Source organism: Rattus rattus, chromosome 17 (assembly GCF_011064425.1).
Source record: "Rattus rattus isolate New Zealand chromosome 17, Rrattus_CSIRO_v1, whole genome shotgun sequence".
NCBI lineage: Eukaryota > Metazoa > Chordata > Mammalia > Rodentia > Muridae > Rattus > Rattus rattus.
The window spans coordinates 27,260,567-27,278,154 of NC_046170.1; the positions used below are offsets into that span (position 1 = coordinate 27,260,567).

The window sequence follows — 17,588 nt, forward strand, 5'->3', positions numbered from 1 at the left end:
CTTCCAGAGGACCACAGTGCCATTCCCAGGTTTGGTGGATCACCTCTGCCTGCAGCCTTAGCACCAGGGGATCCAGTCTGGCTTTCTCAGACACTTGCATTCACGTGCACACATACACCCTCACACAGGCACACATGCACACATACATAATTAAAGATAACTCTTTAAGAAAAGAAAGAAAAACTCATGCAATGCAGGCTTATGGTGCTTCGGGAGAACTTATAGTAATATCTGCTGTACAGGGACCTACTGTGGTTTGTCAAAAGGGTTCTAGCAGTAGCACAGAGCTGGTATGACACTGGACTGACCTTGAATGTCATCTTTGGCTTTTTTTCTTTTGAGCTCAACCACGTTGAAGGACTTCCTTCCTAACTGGACTGTACCTTTCATCTGAAGTGTCACGCCTCCCCTTGGTTTTTATTTTCCAGATGGGAACAGAGACAGCTGCCCAATGGGCGTGTCTATTATGTTGATCACAATACCAAGACCACCACCTGGGAGCGGCCTCTTCCTCCAGGGTAAGACTTGAGACTCTCAAATGGGTACCAGGACTCTCCCCTGGGCATCTTACCACTCCAGCATGCTGTCTTGATCTTACCCTGGTTGCTTTTTGCTGGCTTTTCCTTGTTTCCAGTCTCCCCTGACTCCAGCCTGTCCTTTTTCCTCCACATGCTCTGCATTGGCCCTACCTCATGGGCAGGGACTTGCTTACTGTGTGGTATTCAGTGCCGACAGAACATTGGAGACCTGGAGACTGATGGGCTGAAGAAGCCTCCTGGGCCTTGAGGTTCTAGTGGCCTTAGTTAGCTCTCTAACTCCTGTGTGGATTTCAGTTTCTTCCTTCGGAGGCAGCAGACAGTTACCCTGGGTCTCTCGATCACTTTCCCTCTCCAGCCATCTTACTTCAGCCCTCCTTCGTGGAATGTACTGTAATGTGTTGCAGGTCTTTGGGGTTAAATAGGTACAGGGTGATTAAGAAAACGGGCTGGGGGCTGGGGAGATGGCTCAGAGGTTAAGAGCACTGACTGCTCTTCCAGAGACCTGGCTTTGGTTTCTAGCACCCATGTCAGGTGGCCCATAACTATCTGTGACTCCAGCTCTGGAGGGTCTGCTTTCCTCTTCTAGATTCTGGGGGCAGCCACACATTTGCACATATCCACACACATACATATAAACATAAGTAAAACTCTTAAAAAAGACAGGAACAGGAGCAATAGCTGGGGAGATGGACCAGTTGGAAAAGCTCTTGCTGTGTAAGCATTATAGAGCTGAGTTGAGATTCCAACACACATCTAAAAAGCCAGGTGCAGTAGTGTGCGTCTGTGATCCCAACACCAGAGAGACAGAGACAGGAAGATCCCTGGGCTCACTGGCCAGCTGTTCTAGCTCAGTCTAGGTCCAGGTTCAGTAAAGACCCTGCTTCTAAAAATAACATGGTAAACAATAGAGAGACACCAAAGCTAACCCTTCATACATGTACATATGTACATATATATGTGCACATACACATGAACATGTACACAAATAGAGAAAGACACCAGTGTCAACCTCTGCCCTTCATACATGTGTACATATGCATATATATGTACACATACACACATGTGAACATGTACACAAATGCAGCATGTATATGCATGTACAAAGGTAAAGAGATTTGCTGCATTTCCCTGTACAGCCTCCCCCCACAACTGGGATGCTCCTAACTCGTCTGTGCTTGATGAGAACACAGTAGAGTTTTCCAAAACCAAAGGCCGACAGAGACTTCCAAGTGGGGGAAGACTGTCCAAGTTCAAGAAAAAAGGGGATTGATTTCCTATATGCCAGGGACAGAAAGTTCTTTCCACATGCGTCTCCTGGTCTTGAGAGCGTACAGAAGGGAAGGCATTCTGCTCGAAAGAATGCCCTTAACCCCCAGTATAGCCATGAACGCTTCTGTATGAATATGAACATTGTCCTCCCAGTTTGCCCAGAGAAGGCATGGTGGTTTGTGGGGACTCTGCGAAGAGCCTCTGTATTTGTTAAGTTCAGCTGTCAGGTGTGGGCCACACACACCTCCCACCTCCCTGTCTGGCCCCGCAGATTTGCACACATGTGCCGCTGTTGCTCCAGTCTCAGTAGAGTGCTGGCTTTTCCTTTCCCTTCCCTGCTCGCCTGGGAGTGGTGCTCCCCACTTGTCATCTGCAGTGCTCACTGTCTCTACTGTTTGACTTGAAGTCAGATGAAGGATACCAAAGTTAAATATTAGCTTGTCAAAGTTTTTCTTCAGTTTCCACATCTTATTGTGGAAATGATGGACATTTTTATACTATCATAGAAGACTTAAGGTATACGTAGAGAGATAGCATAATGAGCCCCTCGTACTTATGGCCTGTTTTGTTTAATCTGTGCCAGGGATTGGCGCCTTGTCACAGCCAAGTGGATAAATCCAGCCCTCCGCCCATTTTTGTAAATAAAATTTTCTCAGAACATGACCACATTCATTTGCTAACTTCCTTTCCTTTCCTTTCCTTTCCTTTCCTTTCCTTTCCTTTCCTTTCCTTTCCTTTCCTTTCCTTCCTTCCTTTCCTTCCTTTCCTTTGCTAGGGCAGTCCCACCCAGCACCTTGGGTGTGGTTAGCATGATAGGCATGTCTGTACCTCTGAGCCACACTGAGGTTGTGGTGAGGTTTATTGTTGGGGTTGCTTGGTGTTTTGTTTAGTTTTGTTTTTGAGACAGGTTCTTTCTGTATCCCTGGCTGGCCTACAGCTTGATGTGTAACAGGCTGGCATCCACTTCAGCATAGCTCCTCCTGTCTCTGCCTCATGAGTGCTGTAATTAAAGGCATCTGGTCCAGTTGGGGTTTTTTGTGTGTTGTTTTTTGTTTGTTTTTTGAGACAGACTGCTTACCCCGAAGCCCTTGCTGTTCTGAAACTAACTTTGTCTCACTAAGTAGCCCAGGTGGTCCTTGAACCCATGGTGTTCAGTCTCCTGGGGGCTGAGTTTATGCTTTTAATAACTGCTTTCATTCTTCAGTGGCACAATCAAATGATTGCACCGCAGAAAGTTTTAAACATTTACTTTATAGAAAACATTTCCAGTTTGTGGTCTGTGACCTTTATCCATCATCTTTGCTTGTCTTGGTTTGGGTTATTTTGAAGCAGACCCTATACGTTATCATTTACTCATATTTCAGCACACACTTCTAAAATATATCATTAATCGGGCATAGTAGCACATGCCTTTATTCCCCACACTGGGGAGGCAGGGGAAGGTGGATCTCTGTGAGGCCAGCCTGGTCTACATAGTGAGTTTCAGGACAGTCAGGCTACATAGTGAGATCTAATCTTGAAAACACAAAAAGTTGCTACAGTAAAACTACTATGTTGTTAGTGTAAGTGACGGTATATCAAACTTCAGAATAGAGCACTTTAAGAGCAGAAAGAAAGATGTATTGGGGATCAAACTGCCAAGGCCTTCTAGAGGTGGGAGGGAGGCCGAGAGAAGAGCACGATGGTAGACAGCACGCCAGCTTTACATGGCAGTCACAGGGTGAGCTCCGAGGTGACAGACTGTCCACATTGATCCAGAGAACCAGGCGTGCTTGTAGCTGACTTTGGGAGAAGCATGCGGAGTTCTTCAGAGGATTAAGGGGGGGGGGGGTTCTTGGTAAGTGGGAAGTCCATAAAGGATGTGCTTTGGTAGTAAATGGAAGCCTTCTGTTTAGGACAGTGTCCCCAGCACTGACACTTGGGGGGCGGGGGAAGGGCTTTGGACTGGACAGTTGGCAGTATTGTCCCATGTCATCCTTGACACAGTCAGTGTTTGAATATCTCTGATTCTGTCACAGGGTAAGCATTGTTAACAAACAGTATGACTCGCACATTTGAACTTGAGAACAGGAATGTTCTAAGTGTACTGTCGCTGCCTCTGAACCCTCTCGTCTATAGGATGTAGAGATGTTGTTTGGATTTTCTTTCTTTATCTTACGTATTTTTGAGACAGTTTCTCTGTGTAGAAACTGCCCTGGCTGTCCTGAAACTCGCTCTGTAGACCAGACTGGATTCTGACTCAAGAGACTCTCCTGCCTCTGCCTCTCAAATGCTGGGACTAAAGGCTTGTGTCATCACTCCTAGTGGATGAGTGGAGCTGAAGTAAAGTTGGGGCTCCAAGGATGGCTGGGGGCTGACAGTTCATTAGGTATTAAGGTGGTACACCAATCAACATTTCTTCCTTCTAGGATGGGGTCACTGTTACTGGAATTTTTTTTTTTTTTTTTAGACAGACTCTACAAGCCCAGAGTGAGACTGACCTCAGACTTCTGATCTTAGTTCTAATTTTCAAGTGCTGGGATCACTTGTTTTATGCAGTATTAGGAATAGGACTATGGGCCTCATGCACAATAGGCAAACCCTCTGCCAACCTAGCTGCATCCTAGTTCCTCAAGATAGTTTTAATGTGCTCCTGGGAGATGCCCATCAAGTTCTCGTAGAATTTTAAGTGAAGGGCTCTTGCTTCCTTGTATAGTAAGAAACACAGAAAAAACATAGACATTGAACACACTTAATGAGTGAAGTCTCTGCCCAGGGCAGTGTGAGATATGGCCACAACCATATTGGCCTTAGAACATCAAATAAAACCATTATCTCATCAGATCTACTGGTTAAGAAACAAGATTGGGTCACAGGACTCACTTTATGAGTCCTTTGCTATAACAGTCATGTTGTTATAGCAAATCCATGGCAACATACATGCAGCCCAGGCCTTTCTTCAGGAGCATGAATATTGGACCTGGTAGCCAAGGTTGCATTGTGTACTCTTTGGTCGGCCTTGAGCAGTGCTCAGAGCAGAGCTAGGCAGAGGGGGGAGAGGTGTGTGGGGTGGGATGGGAGGATTGCTTTAGAACGTCAGTGTCAGACGAGCCTTAGAGCCTCACAGACGGCGTAGGAGGTTTAAAGTCATAAGAGCAGGCGGATGGTATCAGTGGCATCCTGTGTGCACGTGGCATATGAATCGTGGTAGGGAATGGTACAAGGAGAGGGAGGCTTCAATAAAACCGTATGTTCCGGGCGTGCCCAGCAGAGCCGAGTGAACAGGCGGGCTGAGCCCTCAGACATGGCTTTGTTCTTAAGTGATCATGACTTCGTACAAGGTCTTAATGGGGAGTAAATTGTGGAGTCAGCCAGCTTAGAAGTCTGACATTTGGAACTAGAGATGGCGCAGCTGAGAGCATTCTTCAGAAGAGCAGAATGCAGGTCCAAGCACCATGTCAGGTGGCTCACTGTAACTACAGCTCCAGGGCTCCAGGACCCTCTTCTGTCTCCAAGCGCACTCATATGTACACACACGTCTTAAAAAGGAAGTTTGAAATTCACAGTAGTGGAGGACTTCCAGGGAAGCATGTAGACTGGGCATGTATTTATCCCATTCTTCCTGAGAAGCTGCTAAGTGGTAAGACATTTATTTTAGGAAAAGCACAAATGGTCAAAAATAGGAGATAGCCCGGCATGGTGGCACATGTTTGTGGGGCTAGCATAAGAGGTGGATGCCAAGAGATCAGAGAGTTCACAGAAGAATGAAGGGAATAGAGGAAGAGGGAGACAGACAGACAGCACACAGGAGATGTTGACCAAAGTGTCTTTGCTGACAGGCAGTGCTAGAGCTGAGAGAGCCTGCAGCACTAATAATCTATTTGTTTTACAGCACAGATCTCTAAAGACCTGAGTATGGGATGAGATGAAAACCTGGAGATCCCCTCTTGGCTTTTTGTTGTTGTTTTTGCAAGAGCCATGCAAGTCTCCAGTTGTCAGTCATCACTCCCATTCTGCTGCCTCACATGCATGTCTGAGCACATACTTCCTGCCACATGTACATACACACAAACATACATACACTGCTGTGGCTGTTATTAGCCTTGAAAAGCTTCTCAGAGAACTGGATCAGTCTTGAGGTACAGCCATAACTGTAGGAGTAAACTGAAGAAGCCATGCCTTAGGATAAAGACTAGAGGGTATTTTTGGTGGAGAAACTGGCCAGCCTGCAGGAAGAGGACTGCAGACTGACATTCAAGGGCCTGTGCACGGCCTAGCCAAACCTGTGCCTCAGTGAAGACAAGCCTGCCTGCAGCTCCCACACAGCACTCAGCCTGCTCCTGGTTCCAGATGCGCTGCACAACACAGAAGCAGCAGACGGGCGTGGAGGGACTGAGTATTAACACACAGGGAGCACCCCACACCCCAGAGAAGAAAAAGAAAAACTAAATTGTTGTTGTTTATGATGATCAATATTGGCTTTGGGTTCACAGTGATTCTCCTGTCTCAGCTTCCTGAATCCTGGGATTATAGGCATGATCCATAAGCCTAGCTTCTGAGTTTTAATTAATATCCTCAACGGTTTGGAAGAAAATTAAAATACAGTCTGGGCATAAGAACAGAGGATCATGAAACAGACCATGCACTGAGCAGGAGCCTGTAAAAGAAACCTGCAGAGAGGAAAACCGAAGCCTGCTTCAGTGGGTCACTTGTAATCTCAGCTCCTGTTTGCATGTTCTTACTTTCTGTGTATGAGTGTTTGCCTGGGAAGGTGTCAGATCCCCAGGACTGGAGATACAGACAATGATGAGTTGCCGTGTGGGTGCTGGATTTGAATCTGAGTCTTCTGTGAGAACAAGTGGTCTTTTTTTTTTTTTTTTTTTTTTTTTTTTCGGAGCTGGGGACCTAACCCAGGGCCTTGCCTTCCCAGGCAAGCGCTCTACCACTGAGCTAAATCCCCAACGAGAACAAGTGGTCTTAACCACTCATGAATCAACAGTCCAGCCCCATGATCTCAGTTCATAAGAAGCAGAGGCAGGAGGATCAGCATTCAACCCATGATGGGTTGGAAGCCTGGACTGCATGAGACTATGTCAAAAACAAAACAAAACAAAAAACCCAAAAAGAAAACCCAAATGCATTAGAATGTTTGGAGACATGCAAATTAAATTAGAAGATGAGTTTAGGGAACCTGGTCCCCAAGTATGAGTCCTAGCAAGAGAGAACAGAAAACAGAGAATAGGAAGTGATTGTTACAACAAAAATAAAAAAAAAACAACCCATCAGAACTGGAGGTGGCAAAATGGGTCAAAGTGCTGGCCACTAGACTTGGCAACCTTAGTTCAATCCTTGGAACCCACTGACTCCTGAAGCTTAACCCCCCAACTACCATACATGCACATGTACACTCTGGTATGCACACACACATGCACAAATTTGTGTGCATGACACACACACACACTTTAAACAAAATGTAATATAAAAAATGTTTAAAGAAGAAAAAGAACTAGACATGATGGCACACCCCTTTGATCCCAGCACTCGAGAGGCAGATCTTGGTCTACATACTGAGTTTCGAGACAGCCACAGCTACATAGTGAGACTCTCTCTCAAAAAAAATAAAGGATTACCAAAGCGGACGTGTGGTATGCAGATTAACGGGGCTCAGCCTGGAGAATAAAGAATGACCCACCCAGGCCACATCTGACGGAATTTCAGGGGGCCAAGAAAAGATGTTGGAAGCTTCCAGAGGGAGAAAGCGGGGTACACAGAAAGGATTGGAAGTCAGTAATGCCACGGCAGCTGTAGAGTGGGTTGTCCCACTCTACAGGATGGAAAATGGCTTCCTGTCACTTTAACATTCGCTGTGGAGGACAGAATAAAGGCCTCCTCAGATATGCTGGGTTTCAGCAATTTGACTTTGGAGCCTTTACTCAGAAAGTAGTGTGATTTACCTCACCATGTGAGAGCTAGCCAACCCAGGAGAAAGGGTGGGTGCAGCTCACAGCATACGCTGGACCCAACCCAGAGTCCATTGGAAGTCCTCTGGGGAAGAAAGGGTAAGATGACTTGGGACACCAATGCAGAGCAGAGTGTTGTAAACATACAACTGTCTGCTTTAGAGGGAGGGTGTGGGAGAGGGATGCCCAAGACATTAATGACACCGAGAAGTCACCTATCCTGTTAGAGAAATAAAGCACAAAAATTGCTACCCAAAGTTAGGCATGGTAGCGTGCACCTTTAATCCCAGCACTCAGGAGCCAGAAGCAGGAAGATGTCTGAGGTCAAGGCCAGCATGAATCTAGAGTGAGTTACAAACCAGACAACACAGTGAGACCCTTTCTGGGAAACCCACAAACCAATCCCCAGACTGACTGTCAGGGAGTTTTCGGCTCACGTGATGGAAGACCTTAGATGCTGACTTCGAGTGAGCCCGGGTCTTGTGGCTGAAGACCATCTTTTCTCCTGTTTTTTCTGTCCTGCTCTCTACTGGGCCATCGGCTGTTGGATATGTGCTTTCTCACACATTCAGAAGAGGCAGAAGACTGTTAATCTCCCCCCTCCCCAAATTTTAAGCAAATATCCTGAGATTCACTTTGACTGTCCCAGCATAGGCCATATATCCTCATGGCCCAAGCAATTCAACTCCTTGCAAGACATTCCGAACAGTTTCAGAATTGGGGGGAGGGGGCAGCAAGGGTGGTGAGGTCACCCACTCAGTATGAGCTCCTTGTTTCCAGATGGGAAAAGCGCACAGACCCCCGAGGGAGGTTTTACTATGTGGATCACAACACCCGGACAACCACCTGGCAGCGCCCGACTGCTGAGTACGTGCGGAACTACGAGCAGTGGCAGTCACAGCGGAATCAGCTGCAGGGGGCCATGCAGCACTTCAGCCAAAGATTCCTCTACCAGGTGAGAGGGCAGGAGCCTGCCAAGAGTGGGGTGACTCCTGCAGTGTTTGCAGCCACACACGGTGTAGACCCTTGCTGAGCAGAGATGTCCGTGCTGCCGAGACAGACTTCACTCATCACAGCAAGATTTCTCAAGTTTGTAACTTAGCAACTCCATGTCCTGCCTCTGCTCAGTGTGCCAGTGTGCAGTGTGCTGGGTTCGATGTCTCTGTTGCCATGAGTGGTCTTGGCTCCCAAACTGGGAAGGCCTGTGGCAGCACCACCACCACCTCCCCTTGGTCTTTTTCTGAAAGTGATCTCTGCCCAGACTTGGGGTTCTTTCACAGGTTGTCTAGAGGACCGGAAGAGTTCTGGCTTCACTTCTGCTTGGTCTTTTTGCAGGCTTTCTTTTTGCCCACCTCTCTCATTTTAGCAAGACCTCAGGGTAGATGTCCGATTTGGGAGGGGGAGCATCTTGAGAGGTGCAACTTAAATGCAAAAGCATTGTTCTTTTAGAGTATCATGGGATGGTTCTCGTGGCTTAGCTGCAGATGTGGAGGCTCTCCATGTACTGGGAGAGTCATCTTGTTTCTGTGAAATGGAAGATGTCTTGTACTGAAAAAAGACATGATGGAACCTCCCCACCCCCCTTTGGTCTTCTCTAAATGTCCTGTTGGGTTTCTCCTGCCTTTGGTTTTCCCTCTTGTTTGCTATGGTGCCATGTCCTGGTTACAAGTAAGAAGGCTTATATTCATACAGTTATTTTGGGGTTTGGCCTTGGCCCAGGATTTGACTAGGAAGAGTAAGAACTGATACTGTGCTAGCAGCACCCCCATCACCTCCCGCTCCTCCTCTTGCTGGGCTTAAACTGAGATCTTGTTCTTTGCTGCACTTTAAAGAACATGAAATACAGTTTAAAACGGGAGTCAAGGCCATCCAGACTGCGGGCTCCTGCCTTCCCTTCCTGGGCCTGCCTCCATGTACCTGTTCCTTCTCCACGTTCCCTGATTCCTGTTCTCTATATTTCTAGTGGTTGTTTTTTAACTGCCTCAGGTGCCTTTGCTGCTCTGACTTAGCGTGCCTATGTTTTGGCTCGCTTTGCCCTGGCCAGCCCCTTTTGCCCTGTGTTGTGTTCCTGTTGTGGTCCACTGAGGACACCAGCAGTGTCACACATACGTCACTGCACCAGCACCCAGCTTGTCCCACAGGCACTGTCTGTGTGACACCTCGGTCTTCATTCCACCATGTCCTCCTCTGGTGACGTGGAGGGAGCTGGGGTCTACAGTGCAACCCAGGTTGTTCTGTGCTTCCTGCTGTGGACCGCGTCACAGGCACCTGGAGTTTGCTCTGGTCCATTGGGTCCATCCTGCAGACATGAGGCCCACCTTCTCTGCACTCTCTGGCCTTCCTCAAGGCTTCCCTGCCCTCGGCTGTGCTTGCTAGACATTCTTTATTTCTGAGTTTGTATCTCAAAATATTCCTGGGACTTTGTACTTAGTCCCAGAGGGAGCTGACCTCACATGAGCTTTCTGCTCAGGGCTCGTCCTGGACCTCCAGCCCTGGATGTTCCCTGGGATGGGTTCACAGTCACATCTGTTTCTGACTATGGAGGACACTACCTTGTCTCTCCAAGGTACCTGCACTTCCAGGGACTCTCCTCTGGCATCCGTCCCCTTGCCCTGTCTATGTGCCTTTCCAGCTCTTCTCTGTGGAACACACTTGCACCCTCAGGGCTGATGAGGAGAAGGAGCATTTGGTTACCCACTGAAGGTGTGGGGATTTGCTTGGAGTTTTCTGGTCATGATGAAAAGCTTTATTTATTGTTTTCCCTTCACTTTTTTTTTTTTCCTTCTTTTTTTTTTTGGAGCTGGGGACCAAACCCAGGGCCTTGCGCCTGCTAGGCAAGCGCTCTACCACTGAGCTAAATCCACAACCCCTTCCCTTCACTTCTGTACCCTTCCTTTTCTTATGATTTGAGTTGTAAAATGTACCTGATAAAAAAACTACTCAAAAAGTCCTGTGATCCACTTTAGCTGTAACAGTAAAGTCACCATTGTATTCATTGCTTTTGTCGGGTTCTCCGGTCTCATCCTTCCTCCTTCCTCTCTGTCTCTTCTCTTTTTTTTTTTTTTTTTTTTAGGTTTATTTATTTATTATATATAAGTACACTGTAGCTGTCTTCAGATACACCAGAAGAGGGCATCAGATCCCATTACAGATGGTTGTGAGCCACCATGTGGTTGCTGGGAATTGAACTCAGGACCTCTGGAAGAGCAGTCTGTGTTCTTAACCACTGAGCCATCTCTCCAGCCCCCCTCTCTGTCTTTTCTTCTCTGTCCTTCCTACAGACTGAGGGTGTGATGAGTGGAGCTGATATGGAGGTTACCAGGAAATTCAGTAAGGACCCACTGCAGTGAAGGAGACCCAGCATCATATAATGTTTGGGATAGAAACAACAAAAGTAAACCAAAAATAGCAAGGATAAGCTAAGGGTCTTAGCTAGGTACAGCATCCACAGCTGTAGTCCCATGTTTAGGAAGCTGAGTTAAGGAGGTCATTTGAGCCCAAGTTTGAACCCAGCCTGAACTATACAGAGAGACTTCATTTCAAGGCAAAAGAGGCTGATGAATATTTTGGTTCCAAGTTCTGTGCCATTGGTAAAGGCCTTTTAACCTGGTCGTAAAGTTAAGTAGAGGGTGAGTAGAAGCTGGCCAAATCTGTTACTACCAGCTGGTATCCTGCTAAACCCTGGGCTACGTTATACATTATCTACACATTCCAAAGAGCCTGAAGCCAACTGCCTCTTCTTTCTCTTCCTCTCTGGTTTTCTTTTGTTGTTGTTTTGAGGCAGGGTTTCTCTACATAGCCTGGATGGTCTGGACCTTGCTATGTAGACCAGGCTAGCATTGAACTCACAGAGACCCATTTACCTCTGGGCTCAAAGGTGTGCCCCACCACACCTGGCTTGTTTTAGTTGCAGGCTGGGCCCGTGCTCAGGGACGAGTGTATTCCCCTAGCACGGGTGAACCCTGGGGTAGCCCTGAAAGCTGCACTCATCCTGTTGCTCAGCACTGACCCTGGTTTGGTTGGTATCTGATGGATTCTTGTGTTTCCTCTTCGTTCTTCAGCTTCTGCTGCTGCTAAGCGCTTCCATGAAGACACTTGCATCCTAACTAGCAAGAGGTGTTCTGAGGTGCTAAGTCTCCCCGCACCCACCCTTCCAGTACCTAGGCACACCCAGAAGCCCAATGTGAACTGGGCTTCAGTATTGAGGCAGATCGGAGTTGGGATGGAGTTGGCAATGGGCATCAAGCCGAGGCCGGCTCCCTGACTTTGCAGGGCTTCCTTTGTGCCGTTTGGCAGGAAGCCCTCTACTGAAAGGGGCCCTATCCCGTAAAGGAACCTATGGTTTCAGGACTTACTGTTGGAATTCACTTGGAAGAGGAGTCTGTGCTGCCACCTTGGGAAGAAAGTTTCTCTGTCCCTTCAGCTGGGGGTAGAGGGAGGCTGCAGTGGGGCTGGCTGGCAGTGGAGCACCACGGCCAGACTGAGCCTCATTCATCCTGCTGCTGGTGTGTGTGGCTCTGTCATCCCAGACGGAGCCAGCCAGGTCTGCAGCCTGAAGTCTGCACTTAGAACTTGATCCCCTAATATGACGATTAAATTCTAGTAAGTGAAATAAAAATGCTTGAGTGGGGGAGAGGACGGAGTAAAACAATCGTTGTTTTATTTAACTATGAAGGTTTTGACAGTGTACTGCCTGCTTCTCGAAGCCTGCGAGGACTCTCCATCTATTGCAGCCCTTCCCCTGGGACCTTGAAGCAGTAACAGGCTGAAGGGCGCTAGTGTAAATAGTGACCCTGAAGTCCTGGAGCCCCTTCCCCCTTCTCTTTCATCAGCTCCAGCCCCACCTCCCAGACAGGCAAACACAGAACACTGAGCAACTTCAGGTTCAGGCAGGGGAAGAATAAAGGTGCTTTGTGAAGGGGAAGGAAAACACTTCTGGGGGAGGTGAGGGGCTTGGGCATGAAAGTGCCCTCAGTCTGGGTGGATGCTGCACACCCAGGAGGGAGGTGGTGGGAGGAGGGCCCGGCCCCAGCCAGGAAGCCCTGGGCGTGGGCAGGGCTTGTGGGAATGATTTCATTGGAAAGGCCTGCGGTATTTTTTCCCCTCCTGTGTGTGGTTCTTGGAGAAAGTTGGAGGTGGTGAGGATTTCAGTTGCCTTGGCCGCCGAGCTGAGCAGAGGTCGGCAGTGAGCTGGCGGGGAGCTTGCTCTGAGCCTTCCTGCCATGCTCAGACCTGGCTTCTGCCTAGAGCTCTTGCCCACCATCCTAGGGGCACCTCTAACCCCACTTGCTCTCCCTGTTTGTTCCTAGTCCTCTTGGGGTGCATAGAATTCTTTTTCTGGTTTTTCTTAAACAAAGACTTTAAAGGAGCAGATGCTGTCTGAGGTCCCGCTACATTCTTTGCTAAGGGCTAAAATGTGGAAGTAAGTCTTTGGCTTTTTACTTCTATTGATCCGTTTATTTTTAACCTGAGTCGTCCTTTTTTTTTTTTTAACTTCTGTGTTCTACTATTTCTTATGTTTAGTCTTCGAGTGCTTCGACTGACCATGATCCCTTGGGCCCCCTCCCGCCTGGCTGGGGTAAGTATTGCGTTGTTGGCCTTCTGTTTGCAGCCATACCATTATGTCCCCATCTCCTGCATGTGCTGTCTATCCCTCAGGCTTTCCTAGCACTTAAACCTGTGCACTTAAACACCCACTTGGAAGGATGGCAGTGGTAAAGCCAGCAGGGTTCGCCTGTGCCACAGTCACCTGCCACAGCTAATGGAGGGAACTGTGTAACCCCAAAAAAGAGTTCTCCAAGCAGCTGGGGGACCGTTGTGTCTGAGTCCTGAGTCTCAGGGTGGTGACTCAGGAATCTACCAAATCCCAGATATTTTGGCGTGTCTCATGTCCATGCAGACTTCTTTCTGTCTGACATTGATTGAGGTCGCTGTCTTAACAGGTCTTCTTCTTTGCAGTTGAGCCACCGGAGGATGGACACCAGCCTAATTTTGAGTAGTGTCAACTACTTTGCTCATGGTCCCGTTGTGAATGAGACCACAGGGGTGCAGAGTTGCCCACTGGTTGACAGTCCTGAGAGTGTAGCACTGCTGCTCAGTGGCTGGACATCCCTTGTCATCAGCAGCCACTCCTCACCCATCCCAGGTCCTGACTTGCCAAGAGTTAAGGCATGGGTGTCCATTAAGGTCCAGACATCCATGACTTGGGAGAGACTATAAGCTTCATGGCTATTTTAGGAAGCAGTATTGTACAAAAAAGAAAGAAAAGAAAAAAAAACAGTGTCCTTAGAAATAGCAAAACTCAGGGAATTCTGCAGCTTTCTGAGCTGGGCAGGATTTGGTCCCTGATGCCAAAGAGAGCAGCTTTGACAGGAGCAAGCAAGTTGTTGGGTTTAAGGTCTTGGTCGGGCATCAGGAGACATAAGTGCTGGTTTGGTGGTGCTCACAGATGCTATTGCGTGAGTAGGGAGTGCCACTGGGACGCCGACAGTGATATCAAGGGCATCTCCAGGATGTGCTACTTTGGGGCTAGATCTCGATGCAGACAGCTGTTCCCTGGCAGTAACTTAAGAGGTTCTGCAGCTCCCCTAGAGTATCAGTGAGTTCTTTGTACATTCCAGAGTACCAAGAGGCTCCCCTGTCCTAGCAGGAAATATTGGTTAGTAAAAGCCTGTGGGTTCTTGATTTTAACTAGGCAATCCCCATGCACATAGATGGATGGCCCTGGTCCCCAGTGTAAGGTTACTGGCATGTCAAAGATTAGCAGGTCAAACATGAGAGCAGAACTTGGGGATCCTGACATGAGTGGCGAGAGTGCATTTGTGACTGAAGTCCAGACTGGAGTGTGTTTTTAGTGGTACACAGGCAGTCAGTGCCTCTCCATCAGCTGCACTTCCTCTGTAGCGGTCTTGTTAAATGACAGTCACCATGGAGGGAGCTGTGGAAACTTGAAGAGAGTTCACAGGGGTGAAGTGTGTGAGCATGTGAGGTAGGAAAAGAGGAGTCAGTCCTGCTGGGGTCAGTGCTGTTTCTGTGTCGTCAGAAAAGCAGACATGCTCCACAAGTGAGAAAAGAACGTTTTAGGCTGGGCATGGCGGCACTTGCCTGTACTCATAGCACTGTGAGGCTGAGGTAGAAGAGCGAATGCAAGAGTTGGAAGAAAACCCTGTGACAAGAGCACAGTGTCTGGGGTTCTGGGTTGGGGTCCCAGGCCTATAGCAGGGTCCGCTTCCTCCAAAACAGTTAGAAGAGTGGAAACCAAGGCCAAGAGAGAGTTCTTACAATGCTGAGCCTGCTGGTCTTCCATTTGGCTTGAGGTCTCAAGGGTCCCCTATGAGGTCCAAGGAGCCCCTATTGCTCTCCCTAACTACAGTCTCGGGGAGGGTTGGGACACATCCACTTTAGAGCTCTATCTGCTCCTGAACAGTCTTAACATGTGACAAATGTTTCCAAGTCCCTTTGCCTGTAAAACTTGGTGCTGCTATGTTCACAGACAACTCTCCCCATCCCTGTGCTACCAACTATGAAGGCTGCTGGTGGCTACGTGGGCCTCCATGCTGTAGCAACTTGAAGCAAAGTGGCCAATGGCTCAGACCTACTGCTCTGATCACCCTGCTTTGTCACTGGTCTTGGCTTTGGCCCCTGGCTCAGCCGCATGCATGGAGGATGTAGTTTACAGCAGTGGCTCCTGAGCTGGGGCAGCCAGTCCTCAAAAACCTCAGGGTGGGAGCTGAGCTGGGACTGCTCTCCAAGGCCAGACATACTCACTAGCTGGGGACTGACCGTCTGTAAAGGCTCTAGCCACCTCCTGATCTTTCTTCCTTTTGTTTTCTTGGCTTTGTGAGGGTTGGGTTGACAAAAGTCTATTGATAAAGTCTCACTGTGAGACAGCAGGTCAGGCAGAGCCGAAGAGCAGACCTCAGATAACTGTCCCGAGTGGTTCTGGGAGCAGCAGGGGCTGCTAGTGGGCTCCCCATTCCTTTCCCTTTTCAGTTTTTAGGTTCTTCTAGCTCCTGAAACTAATTCTCATTGTTCTTTCATTTCCCTGTGTCAGGGTGGGAGAGTGGGAGTTGTTAGTACTGCTTACTGCCAGGGCAGAAACAGCTTTGAGGCCCAGGAACTTCCTGGGAAGGCGGTCACCTCTGGCCTTTTCTGCCCACCTAGAGCTGGTGGGCCACCCTCCCTCCTACTCTCTGAGGCTGAGAGGAAGCTGTCAGGGTAGCCATGCTGCACACAGATGGATGCAGCCACGTCCCTGGCTCTGCAGGGACTATAGACCTCAATGCCACCCTCCTCCTACCAGGCCAAGCAACCAGAGTTGGGAATGGATGGCTCCTTCCCCTGTCCTGCAACAGGGAAAGGCTCTTTGGTTTTTTTTTCCCCAGTGGCAAGTGTGAGTGGGCCAAGTTCTCTCCTCTTAACCTTCTGTAGCAGGCTGGTGATGGGGACAGAAATGCTAGCCCATCCCACAGGCAGCAGAGCAAGGGAGAAGCTGTTTGAATCTGACTGCACTCTCTCTTCTTCTCCTGTGGCAGAGAAGAGGCAGGACAATGGCCGGGTGTATTACGTGAACCACAACACACGCACTACCCAATGGGAGGACCCGCGGACGCAGGGGTGAGGACTCAGGCAGAGGGGCCATGAGGGATGGACTGAGGGCTCTGTGCAATTACGGCTGTGGCCAAATGGCTTTTACATTTGCCTCATGGTGCACATTGGGCAACCCTTAGGCCTTATACCCAAGAGCTTCAGGACCCAAGAGCATGCCATACCTTCCTAGTGGGTGAAGGGGCCTGGGACGATGGCATAGGTAGGTGCTGAGAACTCGATTGTCAAAATACCCAGGGTACTCTTGTCCCTTAGAAGCAGGACAGGGACATGCGGAGTCTCAGAATTTGCTAGTGAACACTGATGCTTATGCTGAGAACTGGCATTTTAGCCCCATAGTAAATGGGCCCTTTTGTACATGACCCATTTTCTCACAACTTGGTTCTCACCGGGCGTATAGCCTTAGGGTGTCCCTTCCCCCATGGAAGGCTCTGCAGAGCCTAGAAAAAGCAAAGACAAAGTAGAACTTTGGAGAACACAGCCTCCACTCACAGGGCAGCCAATACCCCCCTTCTGTTTTCAGAATGATACAGGAGCCAGCCCTGCCCCCAGGGTGGGAGATGAAGTACACCAGCGAGGGCGTGCGGTACTTTGTGGATCACAACACCCGCACTACCACCTTTAAGGATCCTCGCCCAGGGTTCGAGTCAGGGTAAGGACCTTTATACCCAGCCTGTCCCCTAGCAGGCCCCAGTCTGTCCTGAAGCTACCCAGGGAAGAGGGGTCTGTACATGTGTGTATGTGTATGTGCTGTGCTAACCACTGCCCTCTAGAACTGATGTGGATGTCACCACTAAGGGATGGGCCCAGGGCATTGTCTCCACATCTTTGAGTCAGTGGTGGTCCCTTCCTGTGTCTTGCTTTACTCCTCTTTAAATTCTTGGAGCAGAGCATCCACTTTCCCTAGGGCTCTCAGAAGTGGACTGTTGAATTTTCTAAGAAATCAAATAGTTCTGCGTATCCTTTACCCTCTCCAGGACAAAGCAGGGCTCGCCTGGTGCCTATGACCGAAGTTTCCGGTGGAAGTATCACCAGTTCCGTTTCCTCTGCCACGTGAGTTCTGCTTGGGGGCTCGTGTGGGATGGGACTGGAGATTGCTGTTGGATTGGTCACCCAGCTCCACATAGGCACTGGTGGGGGTGGGGGTGCCTTACATAGGAGCAAGATGCTTGCCCCACTCTGAGCTGTTTGTCTTGAAGGAGCAGGCTTCTAATCCTGGGGGATGGGGCTGTGT

General features: G+C 48.8%; 1 protein-coding gene across 1 annotated transcript in view; it reads left to right on the top strand.

The window, feature by feature from the left end:
• Positions 1–17,588, top strand: part of Wwp2 (WW domain containing E3 ubiquitin protein ligase 2) — a 105,633-nt gene that overhangs the window by 79,540 nt on the left and 8,505 nt on the right. The window contains 6 exon segments of the mRNA XM_032887400.1: positions 429–518; positions 8,528–8,702; positions 13,271–13,325; positions 16,282–16,363; positions 16,878–17,006; positions 17,332–17,407. Coding sequence (XP_032743291.1) covers positions 429–518; positions 8,528–8,702; positions 13,271–13,325; positions 16,282–16,363; positions 16,878–17,006; positions 17,332–17,407 — 607 coding nt within the window.